At 40.6% G+C, this 27,070-nt stretch overlaps 1 protein-coding gene across 10 annotated transcripts in view; it reads left to right on the top strand.

The window, feature by feature from the left end:
- The first annotated feature begins 2,417 nt into the window (after nt 1–2,417).
- The window catches only part of ptprma (protein tyrosine phosphatase receptor type Ma), a 194,643-nt gene continuing 169,990 nt past the window's right edge, over nt 2,418–27,070 (top strand). For all 10 annotated transcript variants that reach the window (XM_089125528.1, XM_089125526.1, XM_089125529.1 and 7 more), the window contains exon 1: nt 2,418–2,699. In XM_089125528.1, the coding sequence (XP_088981654.1) occupies nt 2,618–2,699 (82 nt within the window). In that variant the 5' untranslated portion in view covers nt 2,418–2,617. The remainder of the gene's footprint in view (nt 2,700–27,070) is intronic.

The following is a 27,070-nucleotide window of genomic DNA, read 5'->3' as shown; positions in this document are numbered from 1 at the left end:
GTTTGTAAAGTGGTTGTTGTGCCAGTGTCAAAGATGAATCTGTCCAGTATCTGAACAGACAATAAAGTTAATCAAATCAAATTAAATTCACATTAATGTTGTTATTATATGCCTATATATAGGCCTAGATGTCAGGCGGATATGATGGATTTTTGATTTATGGTAATTGAGAATGAACGTGCACGCGCATCCCATATCTGCCCGCCCCGTGAGTTCGGACAAATAACAGTGATTTTATGTACCTGCATGGGCCAAATTTTGCATTTGCAGCCGAGGGCATTGCTGCCATACAACATGGCACTACGTAACTCATCAGATGGTCCTGTGTTTCTTTTGGGGGACTTTAACAAATGTGAACTATCTGTGTTTTTGGTGAATTTGGAACAGTAGGCTAGGCCTACATAACTTGTCCGACGAGAAGGAGCAAAACCCTGGACAAATGTTTCGGTAATGTGGCTGGTGATGCTTTGCACCCACCATTAGGTCGTTCAGATCACAATGTCATCCACCTCCTTCCTAAATACAGACAGATGCTAAAAAGGACTGATCCTCTCATTGGACTAAAGATTCATTTGAAAAACTCAGAGACTATTCTCTAAAAAAAAACTCTGGATCTATTTTTTATTGATTGAAATGATTGCAATGATGTCCACGAGTCCCTGAATGATACTTTTAGCCTACTTTTGTCAGTTGTGGTGTGTGTGGTAGACAAAATTAGTCATTATTTAAATAATCTAAACTTACAGAAGATCACTGGCTGTTCATTTACACGAAAACTTTGAAAAACTTTCATTTGCACAAAAACTTTTTTTTTTATTGAATAGGCCTATGCATCAAATAACAAGCACGTACAAAGCACAAAACACATAGAACTCTGACATCAAGTATATATAAAGTTTCACATATATAAAGAAAAAAAGAAGAAAATAAATAAATAAAATAAAAGACATACATAGAGGAAACCTTATGCATCCGTGGTATTGAAAATATCATCATAATATTTCAAGAATCTGTCACTTTTCTTGTTTTTATTTCAATCTTAGAGACTTCAGAAATGTATCGATTTCGATTAAGAAATGTGGAAGGTTGCGATGTAGAGAATTTTTACTTGTGAATAAAATTTTTCCCAAACAAAATAAAAAAATTAACAATGTAACTAATTGAAGTACTTGAAAGCGATACCGCTCTCGTGTAAACAATAAAAACAGTGACGTCACGCGTGTCACGTGTTCAGTCGAATAGCGGTGAAGAGTGTGCCATCGTGAATGATAGGCTATTCACACACTTTTTGTGTTTACTTTAAACAGTATTTCATTCTTTAAAAACATTCAGTGTCCGAAAGCAGCAGTTTCATGGTGTGACAACATGCCCCCTCTGTTAAATGAATATTAAAATAGATTTAAATAAACCATGAGAAATCCGCAGCCTAATCGAACCAAAATGTGATGCTTTAATGCAGATGTTCATTATTATCATAATGATTTAAAAACCATAAACAATACAGAAAGGAATTATTTTTCCCAGAGCAGTGGACCTATTTCAAGGAATAAATAAAGAATAGGCTATATAATAAATACATTTTAAAAGTCATCTATATGTTTTCCTGTATAAAGACCAAATGATAAATTGTATATTTATATATCTAAAATAGCATTTTGGAAAATATTACTGTTTTTTTTTTTTTTTACTACATATTTAAAATATTAAATTTACATGTTACATTTTAAATATTGCAGACTATTACGACTTAAATGAATGTGTTATTCCAGCAAAATATTTATTTTAATCTACATAGTTTATTTATACCAATCAAATTTAGTTGTTTATTTTTTATTTTATTTTTTTATATAGGCTTTTCTCTTTATTCGTGTATACCGGGCCCTCTATAGCACTCCCTTGCGGACCCCAACTGAAAACCCCTGCTTTAAAGTTTCCTTACACACACACACACACACACACACACACACACACACTGACTCCTCACTCTCTCCCCCTCTCTCTCTCACTCACACACACACAGAGGCAGCATTTCCGTGTGTGACTTTTGGGAATAGGTCATCCTATTATCCAGCTCTGATGATGATGTGCACGCGCATCTCTCATTGAAACTACGCAACTGGATTTAGGAAAAAATAGAGACACTGTTAGGCTATAAATAGTAGAATATTCGAAAATGTTATATTTCATGTACAAATTGTACTATTCATTTTTATTATTTTATTATAATGAATTAATTTGTATTGTAGGCTATGCTATAGTGTAATGCTTTAGCAATGCGAAGAAAGATTTATTTCACGATGTCAACAAAGCCATTTGAATCTAGAGAGAGAGAGAGAGAGAGAGAGAGAGAGAGAGAGAGAGAGAGAGAGAGAGAGAGGAGAGAGAGAGAGAGAGAGAGAGAGAGAGAGAGAGAGAGGGCGCGCGCGTCCGTGCGTGCGTTGCTGTGACGTCACGCTCCTCCGGCGGCGCTCCTAAACTCAGTAACGGCGAACGGACTCGGTTAAACTAGTGCAAACACGCGGACGGGGGTGTAACGGCTCAGACGAACGGGAATACTCTCGGTGTGTCGCGGAGGAGCACGAGAGGAGCGCGCGGAGGCGTTTGCGAGGCTCGCGCGATGGACCGGAGACTTTTAACGGGGTTTCTCTTTTTCGCCGCTATTCTTTTGATCTCCTCCGGAACAGTTCCAGAATCCCAAGGTAAGACCATCGGTATATATTTCCAGAGAGATTCAGAAAGTTCGTCATCCGTGAATTATCGGCGGAAGTTTGCCTGAGATTCTCCTCGCGCGCTCAATCTAGCGGATCGAGTCAAGTTTATAAAGTTACCGGAGTGACTCCGCGAACGCGCCTCTGCTGTGCGATGTCGGACTGAGACCAAACTTTCCAAACGCACGAATGTCTGTTAATATAAATGAGCTCGTTTCCTCTCGAGACTCTCTCTGATGAACACCCGATGATGAAGATTGGGAAAATCCGTCTTTGTGTTGCGCTTTGGTGTTCCGCACAAACTGACGCAAAGTACCGTGTGTGAGTCGATGACATGGATATGATTATGTGTTCGTGGTGCGGATAAACACGAATGGTGATTCTTTAGTCCCGTATATTCATCGCATAAAGCTCTCTAAAATATGTTCTGTTCTCAGAAGTGAGCCGTTAGATTCCGAGTGTGTGTGTGTGTGTGTGCCAGCGGTGTTTAACCAGATAACACACACACACAGACAGAGACGTGCCTTTCAGCTTTTTAATCTTAATGCAAAACAGTCAAATATTTGATGCCGAACAGTAGCTCGTTCCTTCTCGGCTGTTACATTGTTTCAGTGTGTGTGTGTGTGTGTGTGTGTTGGACTCTAATGTTGGTCTTCATGTGTGTTTCTGAACACACATCTGTGTGTTTAATAAACAGCGAAATGTTTTCAATGCACACTTTTACACACCTCACTTGTGCATTTTATTAAGGCACTTTAATTAGTTTTCATGCACGACTTTAGTGTCGCTTTAGGAGGATTGGCCGAAACTCGGTGCAGTGTGTGTGTGTGTGTGTGTGTGTGATGAGGCAGCGGGTAATAAATCTGACTGAATTAAACTTTATGTTTATGGATATTGAAGTAATGTCGATGTTTAACCTGAAGTGGCTTTGATCTCAGTCAGATGAATGATTTCTGCAGATGTTCCTGTGTGTGTGTGTGTGTGTGTGTGTGTGTGTGTGTGTGTCCTGAAGGGGGCAGCAGTGATCACACATGATGACAGATTAACTCCAGATTCCCACTATCACACAAATCCCACAAAAATCCGATAAACGAGACGCTCAGATGTTTGTTTGACACACAATAATTAGTCCTGCTGGGAATTTTATTTATGAAAAGTCAGAGATATTATAAATCATTTAATTAGCCGTGACGAAACTGTTTTCATAAAGGTATCGGATCCCCAAATCCAGTAAGTGAACGGGGCCTTTCCGTCGTGGATGGAGAGAGAAGGTGTCGGTGTTTATTAATTTAAGATGTTTTGATGATTATGTTTTGATTATTGTGACTGACGCAGAGGATATCCTGAGCCTCTTCCGTGGATTCAGACTCGCAGTGTGTGTGTGTGTGTGTGTGTGTGTGTTTGATTCTCATTGTTCTGTTTAACAAGCCCACATTCACCCCGTCGGGATCTCCTGCACCGGCGAGAGACGACATCTATATTAACGGCTCTAACATGTTATTTTTAGCAAATGCTTTCATAAATGTCTACTAAAATAATTTGAAAATAAAAACAGATATTTAAAGTAGGCTAAGACTTGATGGTTATTAGTTTTTTATTGCTTCCTTTAGTTGTTTTAATTAGTCTAAATCATATTCATTGGTTTTTTAAGACTCGTGGGGTTTGAAAGTAGATTTACGTTTTAATTGAACGAGGCCAGAATGAACACGAAACAGACATGCATGTTTGAGAAGTCACGTGGGATCGTTGCCAAGTGGTTCACTGCTGATTGTGTGTGTGTGTGTGTGTGTGTGTGGGTGTGTGTGTGTGTGTGTGTGTGTGTGAGAGAGAGAGAGAGAGAGAGAGACAAACACTTCATCTCCAGGAATTCTCCATAGTTTACCAGCGTCTGCCAAATGTGTGCTGTTCTGCTGAATTCCAGTGCGGCCTCTCTCTCTCTGTGTGTGTGTGTGTGTGTGTGTGTGTTTCTGAGTTCTGCAACCATTCTGATGAACAATTCACACACTCACTCACTCACTCACTCACTCACTCACTGAACACACACACACACACACACACACACACACACACATACACTCTCAGTCACTGAACACACACACACACACACACACACACACACACACACACACACACACACACACACAAACACACACTGACTCATTCACTCACTGAACACACACACACATACACTCTCACTCACTGAACACACACATACACACTCACTCATTCTCTCACTCACTGAACAGAACACACACACACACACACACACACACATACTCACTCATTCACTCACTGAACACACACATATACTCTCAGTCACTGAACACACACACATACACACTCATTCACTCACTGAACACACACACACATACACTCTCAGTCACTGAACACACACACATACACACTCACTCATTCTCTCACTCACTGAACTGAACACACACACACACACACACACACACTCACTCACTCACTCACTGAACACACACACACACACACATACACACACACACACTCACTGAACACACACACACACACACACACACACACACACTCCCTTACTCTCTCTCTCTCTCTCTCTCTCTCTCTCTCTCTCTCTCTCTCTCTCTCTCTGTGTGTGTGTGTGTGTGTGTAGGGCTGTTGGTTAGCGGTGTGTAAGTTGCTGAGTAAACAGCGCTGTGTAATGAAAGCTCGTTCTCAGATGGGCAACAAACGAGCATAAAAGCAAATGAATCAGCCGCTTCCTCCAACAGGGACGCACGAGGTGGACAGGTGTGTGTGTGTGTGTGTGTGTGTGTGGACAGGTGTTCTGCCAGCGGCTCGAACCTCATGCTTGGGTTCGCTGGCTGATGATCATGCCCTGATAATGTGTTCAGTTCAGCGAAGCCTCGTTATAAGCGACTGAAACTCGTTAATTAATCCACGGCGGGACGAAGCTGCCGATTTCAAAGCCTTGTTTGATCCTCTCGGGTGCGGACTTCAGCGAGTGTGTGTGACCACAGGCGAATGTCTCCAACACTGCGAGTGTGTGTGTGTGTGTTTGACCACAGGCGAATGTCTCCATTACTGTCCACCTGCGTGTGCTGAGTTTTAATGGCCCTCGTTAGACTCATTAACACGGCAGGCCTGATGTTCCTCTTCATGTTCCTGACCTGATTATGATCGCGCAGTGTGTGTGTGTGTGTGTGTTCAGGAGTGGAGGCGGCCACAGGAATCCCCCTCTCCACATTTACACTGATGATGTGAACACGAGTTGAGGGAAGCGGCCGCCGTGTGTTCGTCTCGCGCGTTCACTGACGCGCTAATTGCTGCCAAGCATCGATGCCCGGCGCCAATCCCACAGATTTATTTACGCCGACGCTAAATAGAGGAGGCGTAAATATTTGAGCTGCACGCGAGAACCGTGTCGGGCCAAATTGTTTTTTTAATGACACTCTAATTATTTCTCACACGTCGTTTCTGGTGTTTATTGCATGTGTGTATCTTTCTCATCGAGCGGGTCATGTTTACTCTTCTGATGAGTGAGTGAGAGAGTGAGGGAGTGTGCGAGAGAGTGAGTGTGCGAAAGAGTGAGTGTGAGAGAGTGTGTGTGAGAGAGTGAGTGTGAGAGAGTGTGTGTGAGAGAGTGAGTGTGAGAGAGTGTGTGTGAGAGAGTGAGTGTGAGTGACAGTGTGTCAGAGAAAGTGAGTGTGCAAGCGAGTGAGTGTGTGAGAGAGTGCGAGAGAGTGAGTGTGTGAGAGAGTGAGTGAGTGAGAGAGTGAGTGAGTGTGCGAGAGAGTAAGTGTGTGAGAGAGTGAGTGTGCAAGCGAGTGAGAGAGTGCGAGAGAGTGAGTGTGCGAGTGAGTGTGTGAGAGTGCGAGAGAGTGAGTGAGTGTGCGAGAGAGTGAGTGTGTGTGAGAGAGTGAGTGTGTGAGAGTGCGAGAGAGTGAGTGTGCGAGAGAGTGAGTGTGTGAGAGAGTGCGAGAGAGTGAGTGTGCGAGTGAGTGTGTGAGAGTGCGAGAGAGTGAGTGAGTGTGCGAGAGAGTGAGTGTGTGTGAGAGAGTGAGTGTGCGAGAGAGTGAGTGTGCGAGAGAGTGAGTGAGTGAGTGTGCGAGAGAGTGAGTGTGTGTGAGAGAGTGAGTGTGTGAGAGTGCGAGAGAGTGAGTGTGCGAGAGTGTGAGTGTGTGAGAGAGTGAGTGTGCGAGAGAGTGAGTGTGCAAGCCAGTGAGTGTGTGAGAGTGCGAGAGAGTGAGTGAGAGAGTGAGTGAGAGAGTGAGTGTGCGAGAGAGTGAGTGAGAGAGTGAGTGAGTGAGTGAGTGTGCGAGAGAGTGAGTGTGTGTGAGAGAGTGCGAGAGAGTGAGTGTGTGAGAGAGTGAGTGAGTGTGTGAGTGAGTGAGTGAGTGAGTGACAGTGTGCGAGAGAGTGAGTGTGTGAGTGTGTGAGTGAGTGTGTGAGTGAGTGAGTGAGTGAGTGACAGTGTGCGAGAGAGTGAGTGTGTGTGTGTGAGTGTGTGAGAGAGTGCGAGAGAGTGAGTGTGTGAGTGAGTGAGTGTTTGTTTAAGAGAGTGAGTGTGTGAGAATGAGAGTGAGTGTGTGAGTGAGTGAGTGAGTGAGTGAGTGTGTGAGTGTGTGAGTGAGTGAGTGTGTGAGTGTGTGAGTGAGTGAGTGAGTGAGTGAGTGTGTGAGTGAGTGAGTGAGTGAGTGACAGTGTGCGAGAGAGTGAGTGTGTGAGTGTGTGAGTGAGTGTGTGAGTGAGTGAGTGAGTGAGTGACAGTGTGCGAGAGAGTGAGTGTGTGAGTGTGTGAGTGAGTGTGTGAGTGAGTGTGTGTGTGAGTGTGTGAGAGAGTGCGAGAGAGTGAGTGTGTGAGTGAGTGAGTGTTTGTTTAAGAGAGTGAGTGTGTGAGAATGAGAGTGAGTGTGTGAGAGAGTGTGTGAGAGTGAGTGAGTGTGTGTTGTATAGTGCTTTTCACAATATATATTGTTTCAAGAATCCATTTGAACGTTTAACGTTAACGAGTGACGAGTGACGAGCGAGGGCAGATCCTGTTAGCATCGCTCCGTCACGAGCTCAAGGTAAACCCAGCCGGCTGTGTGATTCTGCTCTTATTTTGACACGAACAACAACAGGCGTTTCACACTGAGTCCTGTGTGTGTGTGTGTGTGTGTGTGCGAGTGCAGATTTAATTGCATTAATAATCCAATCAGTGAGTGTTGACATTGAAGCGGGAGCGCAGGAAATGCCAGAGCCGTTTTGAGCCGAAATGGAGGCCTTTTCCATGTAATAATGGCACATCTTGTTTCGACTCCCGTGCCGCTGCATGAATGCCGTCTCAGTGAAACACGAGGAAACCGGTGTGTGTATTCAGCTCACAGCCTTACCATTGTGCATCAGTAATTAGTTTCCACTACAACTTTAGATGAACACAGGAACCAAACGGCTATTTTTAAACCGTAACCAGTGCTTTTGTGCATGTTGTCTTAAATATGCATTGCGAAGTAAAAATGCTATCAGTCTGTGTCTGTTTAAATCCAGACCAATGCGATGATTTTATTGTTGTGATTGAGTAATTAATGCATTAGAGGAATGTGCTGTACTGCTCATAATGCTCGTTAGTCTTCATCAGTTTGCTTTGTGGATATCAGCAGATCAGATCTAAGGTTCAGATTATTTCCAACTTTAAATATATACAGTCCATCCTCACTGAGCAATATGTGCATTCAAAACAATATTGTTCTGAAACCGGTCTCGAAGTCAAGCTATCAGGATCGGTATTGATATAGAATTTGTTTTTAACCATAACCAGCCCATTTGCATAAATGCATACTTAATCTGTAGACAATAATTTTATTTCTTAACACTCATCTTTGAGCAGAATTACATATTTAAATGTTTTCTCCTTGGGAAAAAAAAATGTTAATGTAACTCGACACCCTTGCCTCATTTAGTATGCGCGGTTCTATGAATATGTAAATGAGCCCCGCCTCCACTCACTCAACTCAGAGATCCACTGGTTGGTTGGCGATCACACCTTGATCTGATTGGTTACATTGTTTATGCATATTAAAAACACCACATAGACATAAAAACAACATTAAAATCTAAACTTTAAGTTGCTTTGATTAATAGAGTCTGCCTAATGTTTAAATGTAAATTAAAGTTGTGTGAAATGGAAACACCGACATGACTTTCATCAAAACAGATTATCGGAAAAAGAAAAACGGAGGGCGGGACTTGGTTCTGTGCGTCGTTGTTGAGATGTGGGCGGAGCTGAGCTTGCAGGGGCGGGGTTTAAGCGGAATAAATGATTGGATAGTCCACTTGTGACATCACAAGGTTTTTTTTTATTTTTTTTTTTTAATGGAAAAATCTATTAATGCAAAGGCTTTTTTTAGAAAATAGATCATGTGAATGGTCATTTCATGCTCGATGTTAATAAGCCAGTGTAGCGGGTGCTGAGTAAACCAGTGTGTTGTGTTGAAGATTAAACAGAAGCGTGGTTTTAATTGTGCGTCTGCAGGATTGGTGTGTGTTGAGGAACACTGGAGCACAGATGCTGCTGATGCAAGCATTCGCTGCGGAAACACACACCAAAGGGAGCCAGGCCATTAATAAACATTATGCAAAATATCTATGTAATTTGTAAAATTAATATTGAACCGAAATAAAACTGCAGCATTAGTATTTCTCATTGAAGTAATGCTCCCCTAACCTCGCGTCGGTGCTTTCAGCGGATCCGGCGGCGTGTGCCGAGACGGCAAAGGGAATATGAGATCACAATCAGCACAATCATCTTCAGCCGAAGGCAAATGCCTGTAAATATTTCATTGGCCATTATTCAGTTTTTCAGAGTAAGAATGAGATACAAATAAAAGATGCTTTACTTCTATATCACTGCCTTTAATGTTAAACATATATATATATATAGCGTTCTCAAAGTTATAAACATCTGTTCTTCAACAATAACAGAATATCCTTCAAAGTTATCAGGTCTGACACATGAGAGATAGAATACACCAATTCCTTTTATATCTGTTTTAGTGTTACCATAGTGAATGAAATAAAGAAACTGGCCTCGCCTTGTCTTTAAAGGAGTAGTTCACTTTTGAAAAAACTTTTGCTGATAATTTACTCACCCCCATGTCATCCAAGATGTCCACGTCTTTCTTTCCTCAGTCGAAAAGAAATTAAGGTTTTTGATGAAAACATTCCAGGATTTTCTCCATATAATGGACTTCAATGGGGACCAAACGGTTCAAGGTCCAAAAGACAGTTAATAACAGTTTCAGATGCAGCTTCAAATGTCTTTAAACGACACCAGACGATGAATAAGGGTCTTATCATGCGAAACGATCGCTTACGAACGATCGTTTGTAACGTCACGTAATATGTAATTACGTTCAAAAGGTCACGGGCGACGTAGCCGGAAGTACAGAGTCAGTGTTTACAAGTTGAACGCATAGGTTGAACGTGCAAACTAACTCAAACGCTGTTTACAAAAAAATGAATTAAAAGGTAAAACAACGATGTCGGACGATTTTGACTCTGTACTTCCGGCTACGTCGCCCGTGACCTTTTGAACGTAATTACGTATTACGTGACGTTACAAACGATCGTTCGTAAGCGATCGTTTCGCATGATAAGACCCTTATTCATCGTCTGGTGTCGTTTAAAGACATTTGAAGCTGCATCTGAAACTGTTATTAACTGTCTTTTGGACCTTGAACCGTTTGGTCCCCATTGAAGTCCATTATATGGAGAAAATCCTGGAATGTTTTCATCAAAAACCTTCATTTCTTTTCGACTGAGGAAAGAAAGACATGGACATCTTGGATGACATGGGGGCGAGTAAATTATCAGCAAAAGTTTTTTCAAAAGTGAACTACTCCTTAAATACTACTTTAGCACAAGAACATTATTAATAGATTTTCCTTTGCGTTTTTTAAATGTTGCAACTTGTTTCGGAATGTTCAAAAGTAGCAATCCTATAATGTTTCACACACACACTGAACAACATTCGCATTGCTTGGTCACTGGTTGAGCTAAACTGGTATTCTCTAATTGTGTAGTTCAATTTAACAGCTGATGTGTCGTGTGAGAGTCCAACAGAAGGACGAACCAAACCAGTCAAATATCATATTTCCTGTCAAACCATTTTAAACTGAGAAATGTTGTCGTGTGTGAATAAACGTTGGTTTGTTGACTGCATGGATGTGTGTGTGAGCTGTGGTCTGGTTTGACGGCTGTATCAGTTGTCCTGAATGCTTTTCTTCTGAGCCTGTTTTTGGGTCATTGTCACCGTTCTCGAGCGGGAAGGATATATGGATTTATGAAGCGCCCCAGGACATGGTCCGCTCCTCAACACCTCATATTTCATCTGCTCTTGATGGATGAAACCCTGTATGTATGTCATCCTTTTTCAAGGAACTGAAGGGGGAATCTCTTGTGGCGTGGGTAAAGTTAAGTGAGGTTAAGAACGCTCTTCAAAATTAGAGCAGCTGAGCTTTTTAGGGTCTGAACTCGTGCTAGCGGGAGAGAGAGATCTTCATAAGAGCTAGCCAGGCGTCAGGGCTTCAGGTTTGAGATGGTTCGTTAAGTCAACATGAAACCCGTTCTGCTTTTCATGTGAAACACAAGATTTGACTTAAACAATGCTGGGCGGGAACTGGTTTATCCTTCGGGAATTGATTGGATGAAAGTCTTAAACCCCTCGGGTGCTCTTCGCCCGCCGCTCAAAAATGATTTTTTTTCTTGTCAATGAAATGAATGCACTATATTTTATTGGAGGATTACTAAATTATAATCGTGCTGTATTTATATTCACTTTTTGAGCATAGACCTGAAAATGTGATTTCCAACTTAGGTGCTTTTAAAACATTCAAGATTTACGACAGTTTAAGTTTGATATCTTTTTAAAGACGACACTTGGCAGATTATTGCTGAAGTGAAAAAAGGTTGAAAACTTGAAAAATGCACAAAAATACGAATTAAAATTTTAAATGAAATGTGTGTGTATATATATATATATACATACGCATATTCAAAATCAAAATCGTTTTAAAACTGAGCCTGATCTCTCAGTGAGATCTTGCAGTACCGAACGCTTCCACTAGAGGAAACTCGTTTTTTTGTACAGAAGTCACGGGGTTGAAAACCAGAGTGTTTCTGTGTTCGCGCAGTTTCTTTTCTTTACAGAGATTTTTTTTTAATTAAACCTTTATTTAACCAGGGAAATAATCACATTGAGATAAATATCTCATTTACAAGTGAGCCCTGGCCAAAATAGCAGCACACAATATACTAGAGCCAGACCGATATTATCGGACGATATTAGGCATTTTCCAAACTATCCGTATTGGCAGTTATAATGGCCGATAAATGAATATTTAAAAAATAAAATAAAAACGGACGAAACACGCTTGAACCATGTCACGAGTGTTGGAGTTGTATAGTGTGTCCACCAGAGGGCGCTCTACACCGTTCCTGTTGGCAACACTCGTTGAGTTGGGCACGAGACATACATCGCTTGAATAACAATTCCCCATCAGTTCTCTTAAGTCAAATAAGCATGACAACATTTGTGACTATCATGTCCAGTCTTAAAAAAATGAATAAAATATCGGCCGATATATCGGAATATCGGATTTTAAAACCCAAAAATATTTGTATCGGAATCGGCCTTCAAAATTCTTTATCGGTCGGGCTCTACAAAACAGATTACACAACACACACATATACAAATAAAACAAGATTAAACGTTAAGAGCAAGTGCAGACAGGTTTGAGTAATTTAAATATAAAGTTCCCATCTCGATATAAAGCCGAGGCGAGCGTCTGCCTCATTACACAACACTAAAACACTATCTTTCTGAATGAACGTGTCGTCCTCGACGTTATGCTGGTATATTAGTCCTGATATCGGACGTGTGTCTGATTTAAAATCACATTTGGAAGTGGCTCAGATCGGATGTGGGGAAATTGGATGGATTTGTGTGTTTACAACATTATGTGCAACAAAGTCCGATTGAGTAAAGGCCGTGATTTCTGTGCCAGTGTAAAGACTGATGAGGATTTGTTGGACGACGAGCACAGAATTAGTTTTGGTGGCCGGTAAGGCGTCAGGAGAGCCCGAGGCATGAAATGAGCCTCCGATGATGAACGAGGCGAGTCTCTGCTGGGGAAATCCTATAGATGCCAAATTAAGCAAATCCCTGTTTAGATCCCCGAAGAACAGAAACTCATCCGGAGCCGTGCTTCACCTTCCCAAACCACCGGATCTGTTTGCTGAAGTCGAAGACGAGCAGAAGTGACCCCCACAACCCCCACAGAAAAGGCTGCATTCATCTGATCAGAAATACAGTGAAACAGTGTAATATTATTCCTCATTACTCGAGAATGATCCTTCAGAAATCACTCTGATATTCTGGCGTCTGCTCGTTCTTCTTAATCTACAGTCGAGAGTAGTCTCTATTCTGTTGTTCAGCTCAATCAGTCAGGTCAGTCCTGTTGTGCTTTTATAATTCGGTTGGAGCAGATTCTGTGGATGAATGATGATTCTCTCTCTCGCTTTCCATTATTAAACCGGGGCGGTCGAGTTGTGTTCGTGGAAGGAGACGCCCTTCTCTCGGGTTCAGCCCTAATGTTTCCCAGCATGCACCAGTACAGAGTGGTTTCGTCCCATCATGGCTAATTTGCTCGACTCTCTCTCGGGTGGGTGTTTTGTAAGGCTCGCCTTAAAACGAATGAATAAGTGGGTCATTGGCGTCTGCCCAATCCTGACGGCCTCGTCCAAATATTCCAGCTCCCCAACTCCCTTTATTTCTGTCTTTGGCAAACTTCATGATCTAGCCAACATTAAGTTGACAAGAAACAGAACATGTACTGCCGTAATGTGACTGTGAATCAGTGTAGTCGATGTCAGGCACCTTTTCCTACTGAAGACCTGAAGAGACACTGCAAAAAATGCTTTTCTGTCTTGTTTCCAATCCAAATATCTACAAATGATTAAATCAAGATGCATTTACTAGACCTAGATTAGATTAGAATAGAAAAAGTCCATCAGATATCATGTCTTGTTTTCTGGAGAGATAAATCAAAAAGCAGAATAATCTTAACCCTTACGAAAAAGAAGTATATTTCAAGTTCATTTTACTTAAGTAATGTTCAAGTGTATACATTATGTAGTAAGTATACTAATGTCACTATGTACTAGTAGTAAACTTGTAAGTGTACTATTTTAATACCGCTTGGGACTAAATTGGCCCACTTTTAGTAGATAAAAGTATATGTTTAAGTGTACTATAAGTGTAACGGTAAGTGCACAACTAGTTCATAATTATGTATCTCATGTGTACTGCAAGTGAATTTCTAGTAGTTTTCTTTTTTACTGTAATACTTATACAAGTATACTTTGAATACTTAATTATACTTTTAAGTATTTCTGGATCAAAAGATTGAGTACAAGAACAGGACAAATATACTTGCTTTTCTCTCAGTATAAGTCAAGTGTAATTTGAAGTATATTTCTGAGAAGTACAGGAAAAATAAACTGAAAGTATACTTTCTTATTTTTAGTTTAAAAGAAGTATACTAATGGCACACTTGAATAAACTTCTTTTTCGTAAGGGAATTCAAACAAGATTATTTTTCTGACCCCATTGTTAGAACATTTCGGTTTTTTTTCCCTAGAAAACAAGACATGATATCTTTTCCTACTGTAGTAAATGCATCTGGATGTAAGGATTTGTGGAGACGGAAAGACTGAGAGCATAGTTTGCGGTGTGAGGAGTGTGATCCACAGAGACGCCGCAGTCTCTCGACGCAGCCGTGCAAATAATGAGGGCATATGTTTACCTCTAACTCCGCTCACCGTGGGAGACGGATTAAATTGAAGCGGTTTGGTTTGTTGTCAGATTGTTAAGTGTTGCTTTCGAGCGTGAACCGGCCCCGGGCCCCCGCGGAGGCTTTAGTGAACGGGGAGGTTTAATCGAGTCCAGCCACGGGTCTCTCTCAGTCTGGCTTCAGTAATCGCGAACAGCAGGACGCAACATCAACGTCTGCAAGCAGAGCTGATTGCATACACACCCGCAGACTCACACGACACACGGGCGATAAGAGGACACTCAGGAACCATTGTCCTAAACGAACCGCTGACCCCTGAGGCAGAGAACACATGAGGGTTTAAGAAGATGGGCATGAATCTGTCTATACTAGGAGTGTAGCGATCCCCTCATGTCACGGTACGATAACGCAATATTGTAATGCATACTGTTCTTTAAAAGTAACTAAGTAACGCAATTAGTCACTTTTTAAGCTAGTAAGGCAATATTGTAACGCATTACTTTTTAAAGTATCTTTTAGGGAGTAACAAAGTATCTAAGGAAGTAATATTGCATTTCTTTTCTTTAAAAGTAACGAAGTAATGACATTAGTCACTTTTTAAGCGATTAACGCAACATTGTAACGCATTTATTTTCTTTAAAAGTAACAAAGTATCGCAATTGGTCACTTTTTAAGCGATTAACGCAACATTGTAACGCATTTCTTTTCTTTAAAAGTAACAAAGTATCGCAATTAGTCACTTTTTAAGCGATTAACGCAACACTGTAATGCATTTCTTTTCTTTAAAAGTAACGAAGTAATGACATAGTCACTTTTTAAGCGATTAAAGCAACATTGTAACGCATTTATTTTCTTTAAAAGTAACTATGCAATTAGTCACTTTTTAAGCGATTAACGCAACATTGTAATGCATTTCTTTTCTTTAAAAGTAACAAAGTATCGCAATTGGTCACTTTTTAAGCGATTAACGCAACATTGTAATGCATTTCTTTTCTTTAAAAGTAACAAAGTAATGCAATTAGTCACTTTTTAAGCGATTAACGCAACACTGTAATGCATTTCTTTTCTTTAAAAGTAACGAAGTAATGACATTAGTCACTTTTTAAGCGATTAAAGCAACATTGTAACGCATTTATTTTCTTTAAAAGTAACTATGCAATTAGTCACTTTTTAAGCGATTAACGCAACATTGCAACGCATTTCTTTTCTTTAAAAGTAACAAAGTATCGCAATTAGTCACTTTTAAGCGATTAACGCAACATTGTAATGCATTTCTTTTCTTTAAAAGTAACGAAGTAATGACATTAGTCACTTTTTAAGCGATTAACGCAACATTGTAACGCATTTCTTTTCTTTAAAAGTAACTACGCAATTAGTCACTTTTTAAGCGATTAACGCAACACTGTAATGCATTTCTTTTCTTTAAAAGTAACAAAGTAATGCAATTAGTCACTTTTTAAGCGATTAACGCAACACTGTAATGCATTTCTTTTCTTTAAAAGTAACGAAGTAATGACATTAGTCACTTTTTAAGCGATTAACGCAACATTGTAACGCATTTCTTTTCTTTAAAAGTAACGAAGTAATGCAATTAGTCACTTTTTAAGCGATTAACGCAACATTGTAACGCATTTCTTTTCTTTAAAAGTAACAAAGTAATGCAATTAGTCACTTTTTAAGCGATTAACGCAACATTGTAATGCATTTCTTTTCTTTAAAAGTAACAAAGTAATGCAATTAGTCACTTTTTAAGCGATTAACGCAACACTGTAATGCATTTCTTTTCTTTAAAAGTAACGAAGTAATGACATTAGTCACTTTTTAAGCGATTAAAGCAACATTGTAACGCATTTATTTTCTTTAAAAGTAACTATGCAATTAGTCACTTTTTAAGCGATTAACGCAACATTGCAACGCATTTCTTTTCTTTAAAAGTAACGAAGTAATGACATTAGTCACTTTTTAAGCGATTAACGCAACATTGTAACGCATTTCTTTTCTTTAAAAGTAACGAAGTAATGCAATTAGTCACTTTTTAAGCGAGTAACGCAACATTGTAATGCATTTATTTTCTTTAAAAATAACAAAGTAACGCAATTGGTCACTTTTTAATCGATTAACGCATCTTCGTAATGCATTTCTTTTCTTTAAAAGTAACAAAGTAATGCAATTGGTCACTTTTTAAGCAATTAACGCAACATTGTAACACATTTATTTTCTTTAAAAGTAACAAAGTAACGCAATTAGTCACTTTTTAAGCGTGTAAAGCATTACTTATTAAAGTATCTTTCCCCTCTGTTTTCTGTGTTTTTGCTTCTGTATCCATGAGATCAACTTCATGCCGCTTGGTGAACAAAGCCTGCCTGTAACATCACGTCCTATTATAGACGTCCTATTATCTCCGCTCTAAAGAACCGGGTTAAGCCGAAAGCTGACGCTTTAATGAAACTGTGACACTGCTAATTGCTGTCAAAGGGAGGACGCGTGTGTTTCTGGCAGCAGTGAGTGTGTGTTCTCGCTGTTCCCAAACCTGAGCAATCCGTTTCCACGGCCCTTGCACTCGCTCGCCGTCTCTCTGACACTTAAATTGCAAAGAGGGTTGTGTGTGACAGACGCAGAGCTCAACAGATAGTGTTCAAGATGCCACGGCGCGGGACGAACCCTCATCAGAGATCATTTCCCATCGGGTCTCGGCGACAGGCCTGTGATTATACAGACAGTGGGACATTTGGAGTTGGTAAGATGTGCGATTACGTGTAGTTTTGCTGAGGCCACATGGCACGGATTGCTGAACACACAGCTGTTTATCCTCCTGAAAATCAACCGTCAGCACTTTTTACACACTGAGCTTCATCCCAGGACGGAATGGGAAGTTAGTCTTGTTGTAATTATGGGACCAGTATATGTGAGAGCACAATAGTTTGGGGTCCGCAAAACAGTAAAAGTCCTTCAATTATTTTGTTACATATGTATATGTGTGCTTGAAAAAGAAAAATGTGTTATTTACAGTGTTGTGTTAGTTACTCTAAAAAAGTAATTAATTACTAGTTACTAATTACCTCTTCAACAGTGTAGTTAGATTACTGTACTAATTACTCTCTCTAAAAAGTGTTTAATTACTTTAAATTACTAATTACTTTCAAAATCCCACATCAATCTCAACCAGCCGGATAATACAAGGATAGACATGAATCTGTTTTAATTTTTTCAAATAAATACTATAAAATTGCATGAATTATCCTTAAACTGACCAAGGTGGAGAAGGTTACATTATAAAAACATACTTTTTAGCATCAGACAATACATTTTGATGTTAAACCCACTATTGTTTTATGTCTGATCTCAAGACATTTCACACTTTTATCATATTTTACACGAATTCATTCGAATTTGTACGAGTGCGGCCGTAATATTTAGACACCTCATAAAATGCTTATGAATCAATGTGAGATCGGATTGATCTATACACAGTATTTACATCAATTACATCAGTAATTAAATTACAGATAAATGAAGAGTAATCCCTTACGTTACATTTTCAAGGGAAAAGTGATTAAACTACATTAACTAATTACTTAGTGATTAGTTACACCCAACACTGGTTATTTATATATAAAATATTTGATGTAATATAAATTATGTATAAATATGCATGCATGCAAAATAATTATACACAGTACACACACATATATTATGTAAACAAACTTTTATTTTGGATGCGATTAATCGTTGTACAGCCCGACTATAAGTGTGTGTGTGAAACTTTTCACGGCCAACGCTGTTCACAGATGGTTGGTTTATCGGTGACACAGTCGGGCGATACTGAGGCAGATTCGCGCTCGCGGGACGAGACCTTTGCGAGAGCCGGTGAGCAGGACTTCGGTGGAGCTTCGGGCCGAGCGTGACCTTCTCTCTGCAGGAGAGCTGTGGGAATATCACTCCGCCACAACACACAGATCCACACGCCACTAGATCATGTCTCCGTCAGGGGGACGGCGTGTCAGCGCTGACCTTTCGCAGACGTGTGTGTGTGTGTGTGTTTTAGTGGCACGCTGTCAACCACCTGCTGCGTGTTTCTCCGGGTCCACAGCTTCTGATCTTTTCAGTGCAGACCCTCAGATCCGTCATCTGTGCGTGTTTACCTCGGGTTCCCAGCCGCTCGTGTGCATATTCTGCCCTTTTACAGTCTTGATGTGTTTAGAACAGGTTTTCCTGCTTGAATGTTGATTATTCTCCTCATATTCTCCATTGTTGCGGCTCCTCTCTTCCCAGTCTGTCAGTAACGCTCTGTTTACTTCCTGTCTTTATGAAGCCCCTCCTCCTGAAAAGCACACTGTGCTCTGATTGGTCGGCTGGAGCAGTGCGTTGTGATTGGTCGAGCGCTTCTAGTGTGTTTAGGAAAGTCCCGCCCCTTTCCATAACCGCCAGTTTAACACACTACTAACTAACTCAACCAGGCCCCGCCCCTTTATTCTATGCATTAATTATTATAATGAGGAATATTGTGATGTGTTCAAACTCAAGACTACAATGGAGGCGTTTCAGGAGTTCAGAAACACTGATACAGAGGAGAACTGGAGCTTTCCATGATCACACACTGAAGAGATGAAGATGAGGAACAGATATATATATATATATATATGGCCTGTTTAAATCATAATTGTGAGTTCCTCTTTAGTGTGACACCTAAACACTGGAGTGTCCCTTTGAATCGCAGCTCTGATCTTAATTAGACGAACCTTGAATCAGTTGCAGTTCCACAGGGATTTCTTTTGATGTTTCGCTGAAAGCTCCAATTATTGCGTCGGATGCATCGGAAAACCTTCGGCTGGCCTGATTTCTGTGAGCTGAACATCGGAGAATAAGCAGGTCAGATTTCTCCTAAACTCTCCAGCGCTGGGATATTACAGCTCGACATCCATGAGTCCTCGCCGGGATATAGACGACACAATAACAATGACTACAGCTAAAATTAGAAGCAAAAACATCTCAATGGGACTAAAATAACCCTCAACCGTTATGATTAGAAGCGAGAATACTAACGATAATCGATGTTAAACTGTTGTGATCAGGAGTGAAAGCTCAAGAAAACTCAACTTCTGGAGTTATTTTCCCCTGAGAGGAGAGTGTGTCGAACCCCGGTTGATAAGCGTCTCGGGAGTCGTGTGTGTGTGTGTTTCACATTGAGATTTGTTGCTGAATGCTAAATGAGAAGCTTAGGGCTGTCAAACGCTGGTACTTCAATTTAAGTTCATTTAGTGTGAGCCGTTAATAATGAATGAACAAGCTGAAGTCAATTGTGCAGGTTCATTTGTCGCCATATTGATTACAGCGCTCGCACCAGAGAGTGTGTGTGTGTGTGTGTGTGTGTGTGAGTGAGAGAGTGTGTGGCCAAACTGGGTGAACTATGTGTGTGTGGTCGAACTGGGTGAAGTGTGTGTGTGTGTGTGTGTGTGTGTGTGAGGGAGATTTCCTCATGTTTCTCCGGGGAAGCATTGCCTCATCTCAGGAGTTTTGCTGTCCGTTCCCGTCGGGATCTTGGCTTTGACTGCACAGCTCTTTTTAATAATAAACTTCACTGAGGAAACATGCAGTCAGCAGTGTGTGTGTGTGTGTGTGTAGTACTCAGTGTTTCAGATGTGTTACTGCCCTGAAATACTGGTTGTGAGATTCTTCGGGAGTTTTCCAGGAGATTTCTGTGTCGCCATGGAGACACTCCTGCTATTGGGAGTATCATGATATTTTGGGATGTCCATTTTGCATTTCAACTTTGCAGTTTGCAAGACAATGGTGCCTGTTGTAGAGTTTGTGCACGTTGTTTTCATTCAAATTCATTTTTAAAATGTTAATTTTACCCACAAACTATTGTTACCGTGAAGTATTAGTAAAGTGCGACTATTATGCTTTGTAACTTGGAACTTTCACTCAGTGTGTAATAAAGCGGTTTGTGAATATAAAATGTCTGCAAAGTTTTAAACCTTTATTGTTCACTAAAAGAAAAAAGTTATTCTGAACTGAAACGAGTAGTTAGTAATTCCAATCTCACTTTACTTTCTGACCAATCACAGCAGAGCAGCGCTCAGAGAGGCGGAGCTTAGAGAGACTGAATCTACACAGAAGCGTTTCAGAGCTGAAGCTGCAGTGGAGATTATGAGGACATTACAGTGTTTCTGAGCGTTGGTGAATGTGAATCTGTTGTAGGAGACTCAGAAACAACATTAGGAAACTTTAAAAGGGCACTTTAAAACTATAACTGTGTGTTTCTGCCCGAAAGCTCGTTTTTGAGATTCTTCTGGAGGCGTTTTCCAGCAAATGTAGCTGTCGCCATGTTTTACAGATCGAAATGCTTTTTGAGCTATTATTGCCGAACCTATTCCATATTGACTTTTGTTTTATTCAGCAATGTAAAACTGTAGTGATGTTCAGAGCAATCCCGAGCGTGATGATGCGATCCGGTCAACTCGAGTGCGGCGCGTTCTGATCCATTAGGAAAGGCTGTATGATAATAAACCCTGTTTAAAGCATGTAGAGTGGAAATGAGATGGAGATTCTCTCTTTGAATAATCGTCTGCTATTCATGAGCCGCTGTTCCCCTGCTCCTCGGGCTCCTCTGAAAGCAGGTCAGGATTAGACGCTCTCCGACGGCTGCTTGCGTATTATCTGAACATTAATATCATCTCGGAGGCCCAGATGGAAGTTTATTGGAGGAGTTTCTGCTTTGGAGATTAAGACGTGACCCGGGTCTGCTTATCCTCTTAAACATCTCTCTAAATCTTCTCTTCCATCTTTGCATTTATGATACGTCTTAATCCTCACGACTGAGATGATTGACAGGTGGCAGGAGAATTGGCGTGAGGTCAGGAGGGGATTCTGAACCTCATGAAGAACACGTCCAGGTCACAGCTCATTCGATTGTGCATCAACACGAGGCCACTGTGACATAACTTTTAGTTGTTTTTTTACCCCAAAAACATTGTTACAGTTTTTTCCAATTGCTAACACACAATTTTGCAAACTAGTCTGGTTTTATCAAATTACAAAACCACAAAATACCTCATATATCCTGCAAAATGAAGCACTGAAGCATTATCAAAATCAAACTTTTGCATGAACTGGCACACACTTCATTCATATTACCAGATTTTTGCCTGAACAACTACACACTGTTGGGCATAATGAAAAGCACTCCTATCTTTACTATGCTTTGCCATAATACTCAAATATGCATCAGATTGTTCATTTGCAGACACACACATGCTGTTGAAACTTCATTTTACATTAATGTATTTTTTCACTACAGTAAACAAGTCAGTGCAACGTATGCACAGCAGAAATATTTACATGGGACTGAAAAAAAAAACCAGTAAACTGAAAAAGAAACTTCCATTAAATATATTACAGTAAAAAAAAAAGTGGCAAGAAAAATAATTTTTTATAGTTTTATAGTGCTTACATCCTGATTGAAGTGTTAAATATGGCCAGATGGCACATGTAATTGGCCAATTAGCTCATGTAGTGTCATTTTGAATGGTAGTGTTTTGAAATGGCAAACATGTGACTTTATGTCAGATTGTTGTGTCTTATGCAGAGAACTGTGCTCAGTGCATTTAAAAAAGTGGCATTTTGAAATGCAAAATGTGTGTAAAGCAGAAAATGTGTTTAGACTTTTGGAAACTTGAGAAGAAGTTTTGCTCTCTGTGTGTCCGTTTAAAGAATTGTGCTGTGCGTGTCATTTTAGTGTGTTAGCAACTGGAAAAAACTGTAATCATTGTTAATTCTCATCAATACATACTAGGTCATATTTCACCCCCATCTCAATAGAAATATGCAAGAAATGATGATGATCATGACGGTAATGAAGGTCTGCGATAAGCAGAAGCTCCAGGCGAGGTGGAGCTCGTGTCCTGAGGTGTTGGTCTCTGAAGCGCTGACGGATCCGAGAAGACAAGCGTCGTATGAGGATGAACACCGCCGGGCACTCGCTGCCATTTAACCACTGACATTTCTGTCATCCCGCTCTCCGTTTCTGTCATCCCTCTCTCCACCTGTCCATCCAGTGACCCTGACCCTGGGGGAAATGCATCAATATGTATGGTGGTGGATATATACATGCATACAGATGATGTGTTCATTTGATCAGAAATACAGTGAAATATTATTCTAATGTAAATCATCAGTAAAGTGTCATTTATTATAATTTCTTCAGTGTCACATGATCCTCCAGAAATCACTCTGATTTCTGATTATCATCAGAGTTGGAGACTTATTTTTGTGGAAACTGATATTTTAATATTTTGACGAGACGTGAGTTCAGAAGTTCAGCTTCTTTGTTTCGAAAAACATCGGCTGTTTGCGTCCTCTAATGGCCAGAAGCAGTGTGTGATCGGCTGTATGAAATATGAATGGCCGATAAAGCGTCCTGTCGTCTGTCGTCAGGTGTGTGTGTGTGTCTCTTTATTTCTGCTCTAATAACCGGCGTGTGGAGTCCATGAGCGCGAGCGCAGCGCGACACCAGATGAAATATGCAGACGTGGGCCGTGAGTTCTGCTCGGCAGGTTTGTCCTCATGAAATATGAACGTGTGCGAGCGGATGCTGTCGTGTCGGGCGATGGTCTCGCTGTGCCGGATCCCCCGGCCGCCGCTGTTGTGACCCGGGTTGTCGTTTTGCATGTTTCTCCAGAACAGGGGGAGAAGATCTAGTGGACAGTCTGACATTCTCCGACTCCAGGCGCTGCCCTCAATCACACACACGCACACCAGCCAAATGCCAAGTGGCCCTTCGAGATCTCCACCTCGTCTTCCTCCAATCTGCCTTTCTCTGCCGAACTCTTACTGATGTGAGGAAGAAGAGTTTCCTAATGCAGCGAATCATCATCCACAATTAAAGTGTGTGTTTGTGGTGTGAAGATGTGTGTGTGTGGTGTGAAGACTTATTTTGTAAATATAAATACACACATATGCATGTATATGTATTTATATATAATATATATAAATACAAATATTTTATATAAAAAAAATAACACATTTTTCTTATATACATGCATGTGTGTGTTTACTTATACTAGACACATGCATGTGTTATGTAATCACAAACTTTAATTTTGGATGTGATTCTGGATGCCCAGCATTAGTAGATATATTGATTAATATTCAAAAATACTGTTTTGTATATACATACTAATTGATGTGTTAAAGATTATTCACACTTTGAATATCTATATTTTTATGCCAATTATTTTTATTTGCTATTGATTTTATATTTATTTTTAGATTAATAGAGTGAATAAAATAATTTCTCAGTTTTCAGGGAAGTAAATTCACGCTGTTGGATTTACTCAGAAATATTCTTGTAAGCCATTCTTCAATAATCTATCTTTGTATTCATTATTATTACAGTGAATCTTTTTTACATACATACATACATACATCATCCGGGGCCGGGTCTTTTTTATAAAGATAAAATAGTCAATAAAAATAATTTCTGATTTTTCTTTTTAAATATTTTTTGTTTTATTTTAGGGTAGGCCTACGTACATATCCAAAAGTCTGTAAGATTTACTTTATTCAGTAAATTTCGCAAACCGTGACAAAGAATTAGGAAAAGCAAGCGACATTAAACACGGGGTTGTGTTTTCTTGTAACCGAGCTCTGCCGTTTAAAGCTGATTTCTTCAGTGTGTTTGTCTCTGTGTAAACAGCACTCGTGTTTTCTAGATCAGTTTGCAATTTTGCATCTTCTAATCGTCACCAGCGTCCAGCGGAGATTTATGCAGCCGCCTGGAGGCCGTGAATCAGCCGCGAATGCTAACAACGCTAGCTTCCAATTGTGTTTGTTTGCGGCGATTATATCGACTCGCTGATCTCTCCACGTCTCCTGTGCCCTTCACACTGCAGGATCAGAGCGGGAACAGATCAAAGCACATGACTTACACACACACACACACACACACACACACACACACACACACACACACACACACACACACACACACACACACACCAATCTGAGGGACTGTGGGTGTAAAATCAACGCTATTTTACTTTATGCATATTTGGAGAAACTACAACTAGTCATGACTGTGTCCATGTTCAGTAATATTGTGTACATGAGCCGAAGATGAGTCGTGCAGACCCGAGTGTGACAGAGATGTGCCTCAGGCGACGTCTACATTAATACGGAGAGTCGGAGACAATAGAAATATTAAAACACTCCCTGTCAAACCAAAGTGTGTTAGTGTGGAAAAGGCCTGAGTTTCAATGAGTAAAGTCGTTATCAACATCAAAACATGTCAGTGTTGTGAGGAGTGTGTGTGAGTAAAACATGTCAGTGTTGTGAGGAGTGTGTGTGAGTAAAACATGTCAGTGTTGTGAGGAGTGTGTGTGAGTAAAACATGTCAGTGTTGTGAGGAGTGTGTGTGTGAGCGCTGGACATGAGCTTCGGCTGCGAGTGTGTTCAGGGAGGAGTTCTGGCTGCGATTCCTGAACTTTGTGCACAATCAATGTTCCGTTTATAGAAATCAATGCGAGGGCAAATGTTCAGGGAAACACGAGCCTTTAGAAACACGGTGTGTGTTAAGAAGAGAGAGAGGAAACACACTCAGGGAGAGAGAGAGTGTGAAGCTCTAAATCCTGCTGTCTGTTCGACAGTGTTTCTCACCAGTGGTGTGTGTGTTTGTGTGTGTGTGAATGGTGGCCTGTAGGGTCTGTGTGTGTGAATGGTGGCCTGTAGGGCCTGTATGTGTGTGTGTGCATGGTGGCCAGGCCGGTTGAGTCATGTGACCCTATGGCTCTCTTCTGATTCGCTGTCACTTCTCATCGGTTCCCGCCGCTGGTGTCGTGAGGATCCTGGCGAGTGAGACATCGACACACTTCAGTGAACTCATTATCTGCTGCTTACACTCATTCCTGTCCATCTATCTATCTATCTATCTATCTATCTATCTATCTATCTATCTATCTATCTATCTATCTATCTATCTATCTATCTATCTATCTATCTATCTATCTATCTATCTATTCATCTGTCTGTCTGTCATATCTATCCGTCTGTCTGTCTATCTGTCATAATTTATTTCAAAATGTATTTCCAGTTCAGTAATAGTACCAGTTCCAGAAGTCAGTCTTCAGTAAATGCATTACTGTAACGTTAGTTTGCTCAGTGCGTCTCCGCTGGCTCGAGTCCAGGTTCTTGCCCTCTTTGTGATATATATCGTGATTAACTCAAAATCAGGATCTGTTCCTTATATCCATCAGATGAATATAAGCTCCTATTCTCTGTGCAGATGTCCAGCCAGATCGTCTTATTCACTCAAATTTATGCTCTCACTTAAAGATCATCTGGATTTAGGGAAATTTAATCCCGACTCGATGACTCCGACAGCGCTGAGATTTAATCAGAAAACACGGCGAGGACATATTCATCCGCTCAGGCCATTGTTCGCAGTTGTGGTCTGTGGTCGTAAATCACAGCGCTGTGGTCTGTCCATTACACTGGCAGTCTTTATTACTCCAGTTCCCTCTGCAAGCTCCTGGAATTAATTAAGCACCGTTAGACGATGAAACGGTTAATTATTCAGCTCCAACTTTTAATTTCATTAACTTTGTGTTTATGCAGCACTTTTTTCTTTGTGCACTTTTGTTTTTGTGGTGGAGGATGACAAATGTTGTGGCCCCGTTTGTCAAGCCTGGTGTTTTCCGCTCGGCTGCACCAGGCTTTTCCTTTTCCGTTCCCTTTTTCCCGGAGCGTATCTTCAGGAAACAGGGAAGAATGTGTAAAGGAGAAGGGAGGGGTGTCGCCCTGTCCCGAGGGAACGATCCCAGATAATGACCAGAAATGACCCAACGACCAGCCAGACACGTCCAGCCCCGCAGAAACACTGTCACCGAGATGCAATTAGAGTTTTAATTAGTGTGTGTGTAAGTTTTGTTAAAGATTTGGTAATTTTGTTGGTTTTGTCATTTTTATTAGTTTTTTTTAAGTACATAATTTGTATATTTTTTATAATTAATAATTTAATAATTTAATTGTAATAGTTAGTGCGCCCAGTTACACTAAATTAAAATGAGAAATCTTGCCTAGGCAGCTAATTGAAAATAACATATTTTATTTCATTGTTTTTTCATTTCTATTTGTTTTTTAATCTGTCTAAATAGTTTTTATTTATTTTCAGTTCCGTATTAGTTATTTTAGTACATCAAGTTACACTAAATGAAAATGAGAAATTGGAGGCAAAGGTGTTCTAGGTGGTTGCTTGGATATGAAGGTGTTCTGGGTGGTTGCTAGGGTGTTTTGGGTGGTTGCCAGGGTGGTTTGGTTGGTTGCTAGGGTGTTTTGGGTGGTTGCTAGGCTGTTTTGGGTGGTTGCCAGGGTGGTTTGGTTGGTTGCTAGAGTGTTTTGGGTGGTTGCTAGGGTTTTTTGGGTGGTTGCCAGGGTGGTTTGGGTGGTTGCTAGGGTGTTTTGGGTGGTTGCCAGGGTGGTTTGGGTCATTGCTAGGAGGTTGCTAGGGTGGTTCTGGGTGATTTCAAGTAACATAATTAGTTTTTTATAACT

Source organism: Pimephales promelas, chromosome 22 (genome assembly GCF_988280905.1).
Source record: "Pimephales promelas chromosome 22, fPimPro1.hap1.1, whole genome shotgun sequence".
In the NCBI taxonomy this organism is placed as follows: Eukaryota; Metazoa; Chordata; class Actinopteri; order Cypriniformes; family Leuciscidae; genus Pimephales; species Pimephales promelas.
The sequence above is the reverse complement of the archived record's forward strand: the minus strand, read 5'-3'. Positions and strand labels throughout refer to the sequence as shown.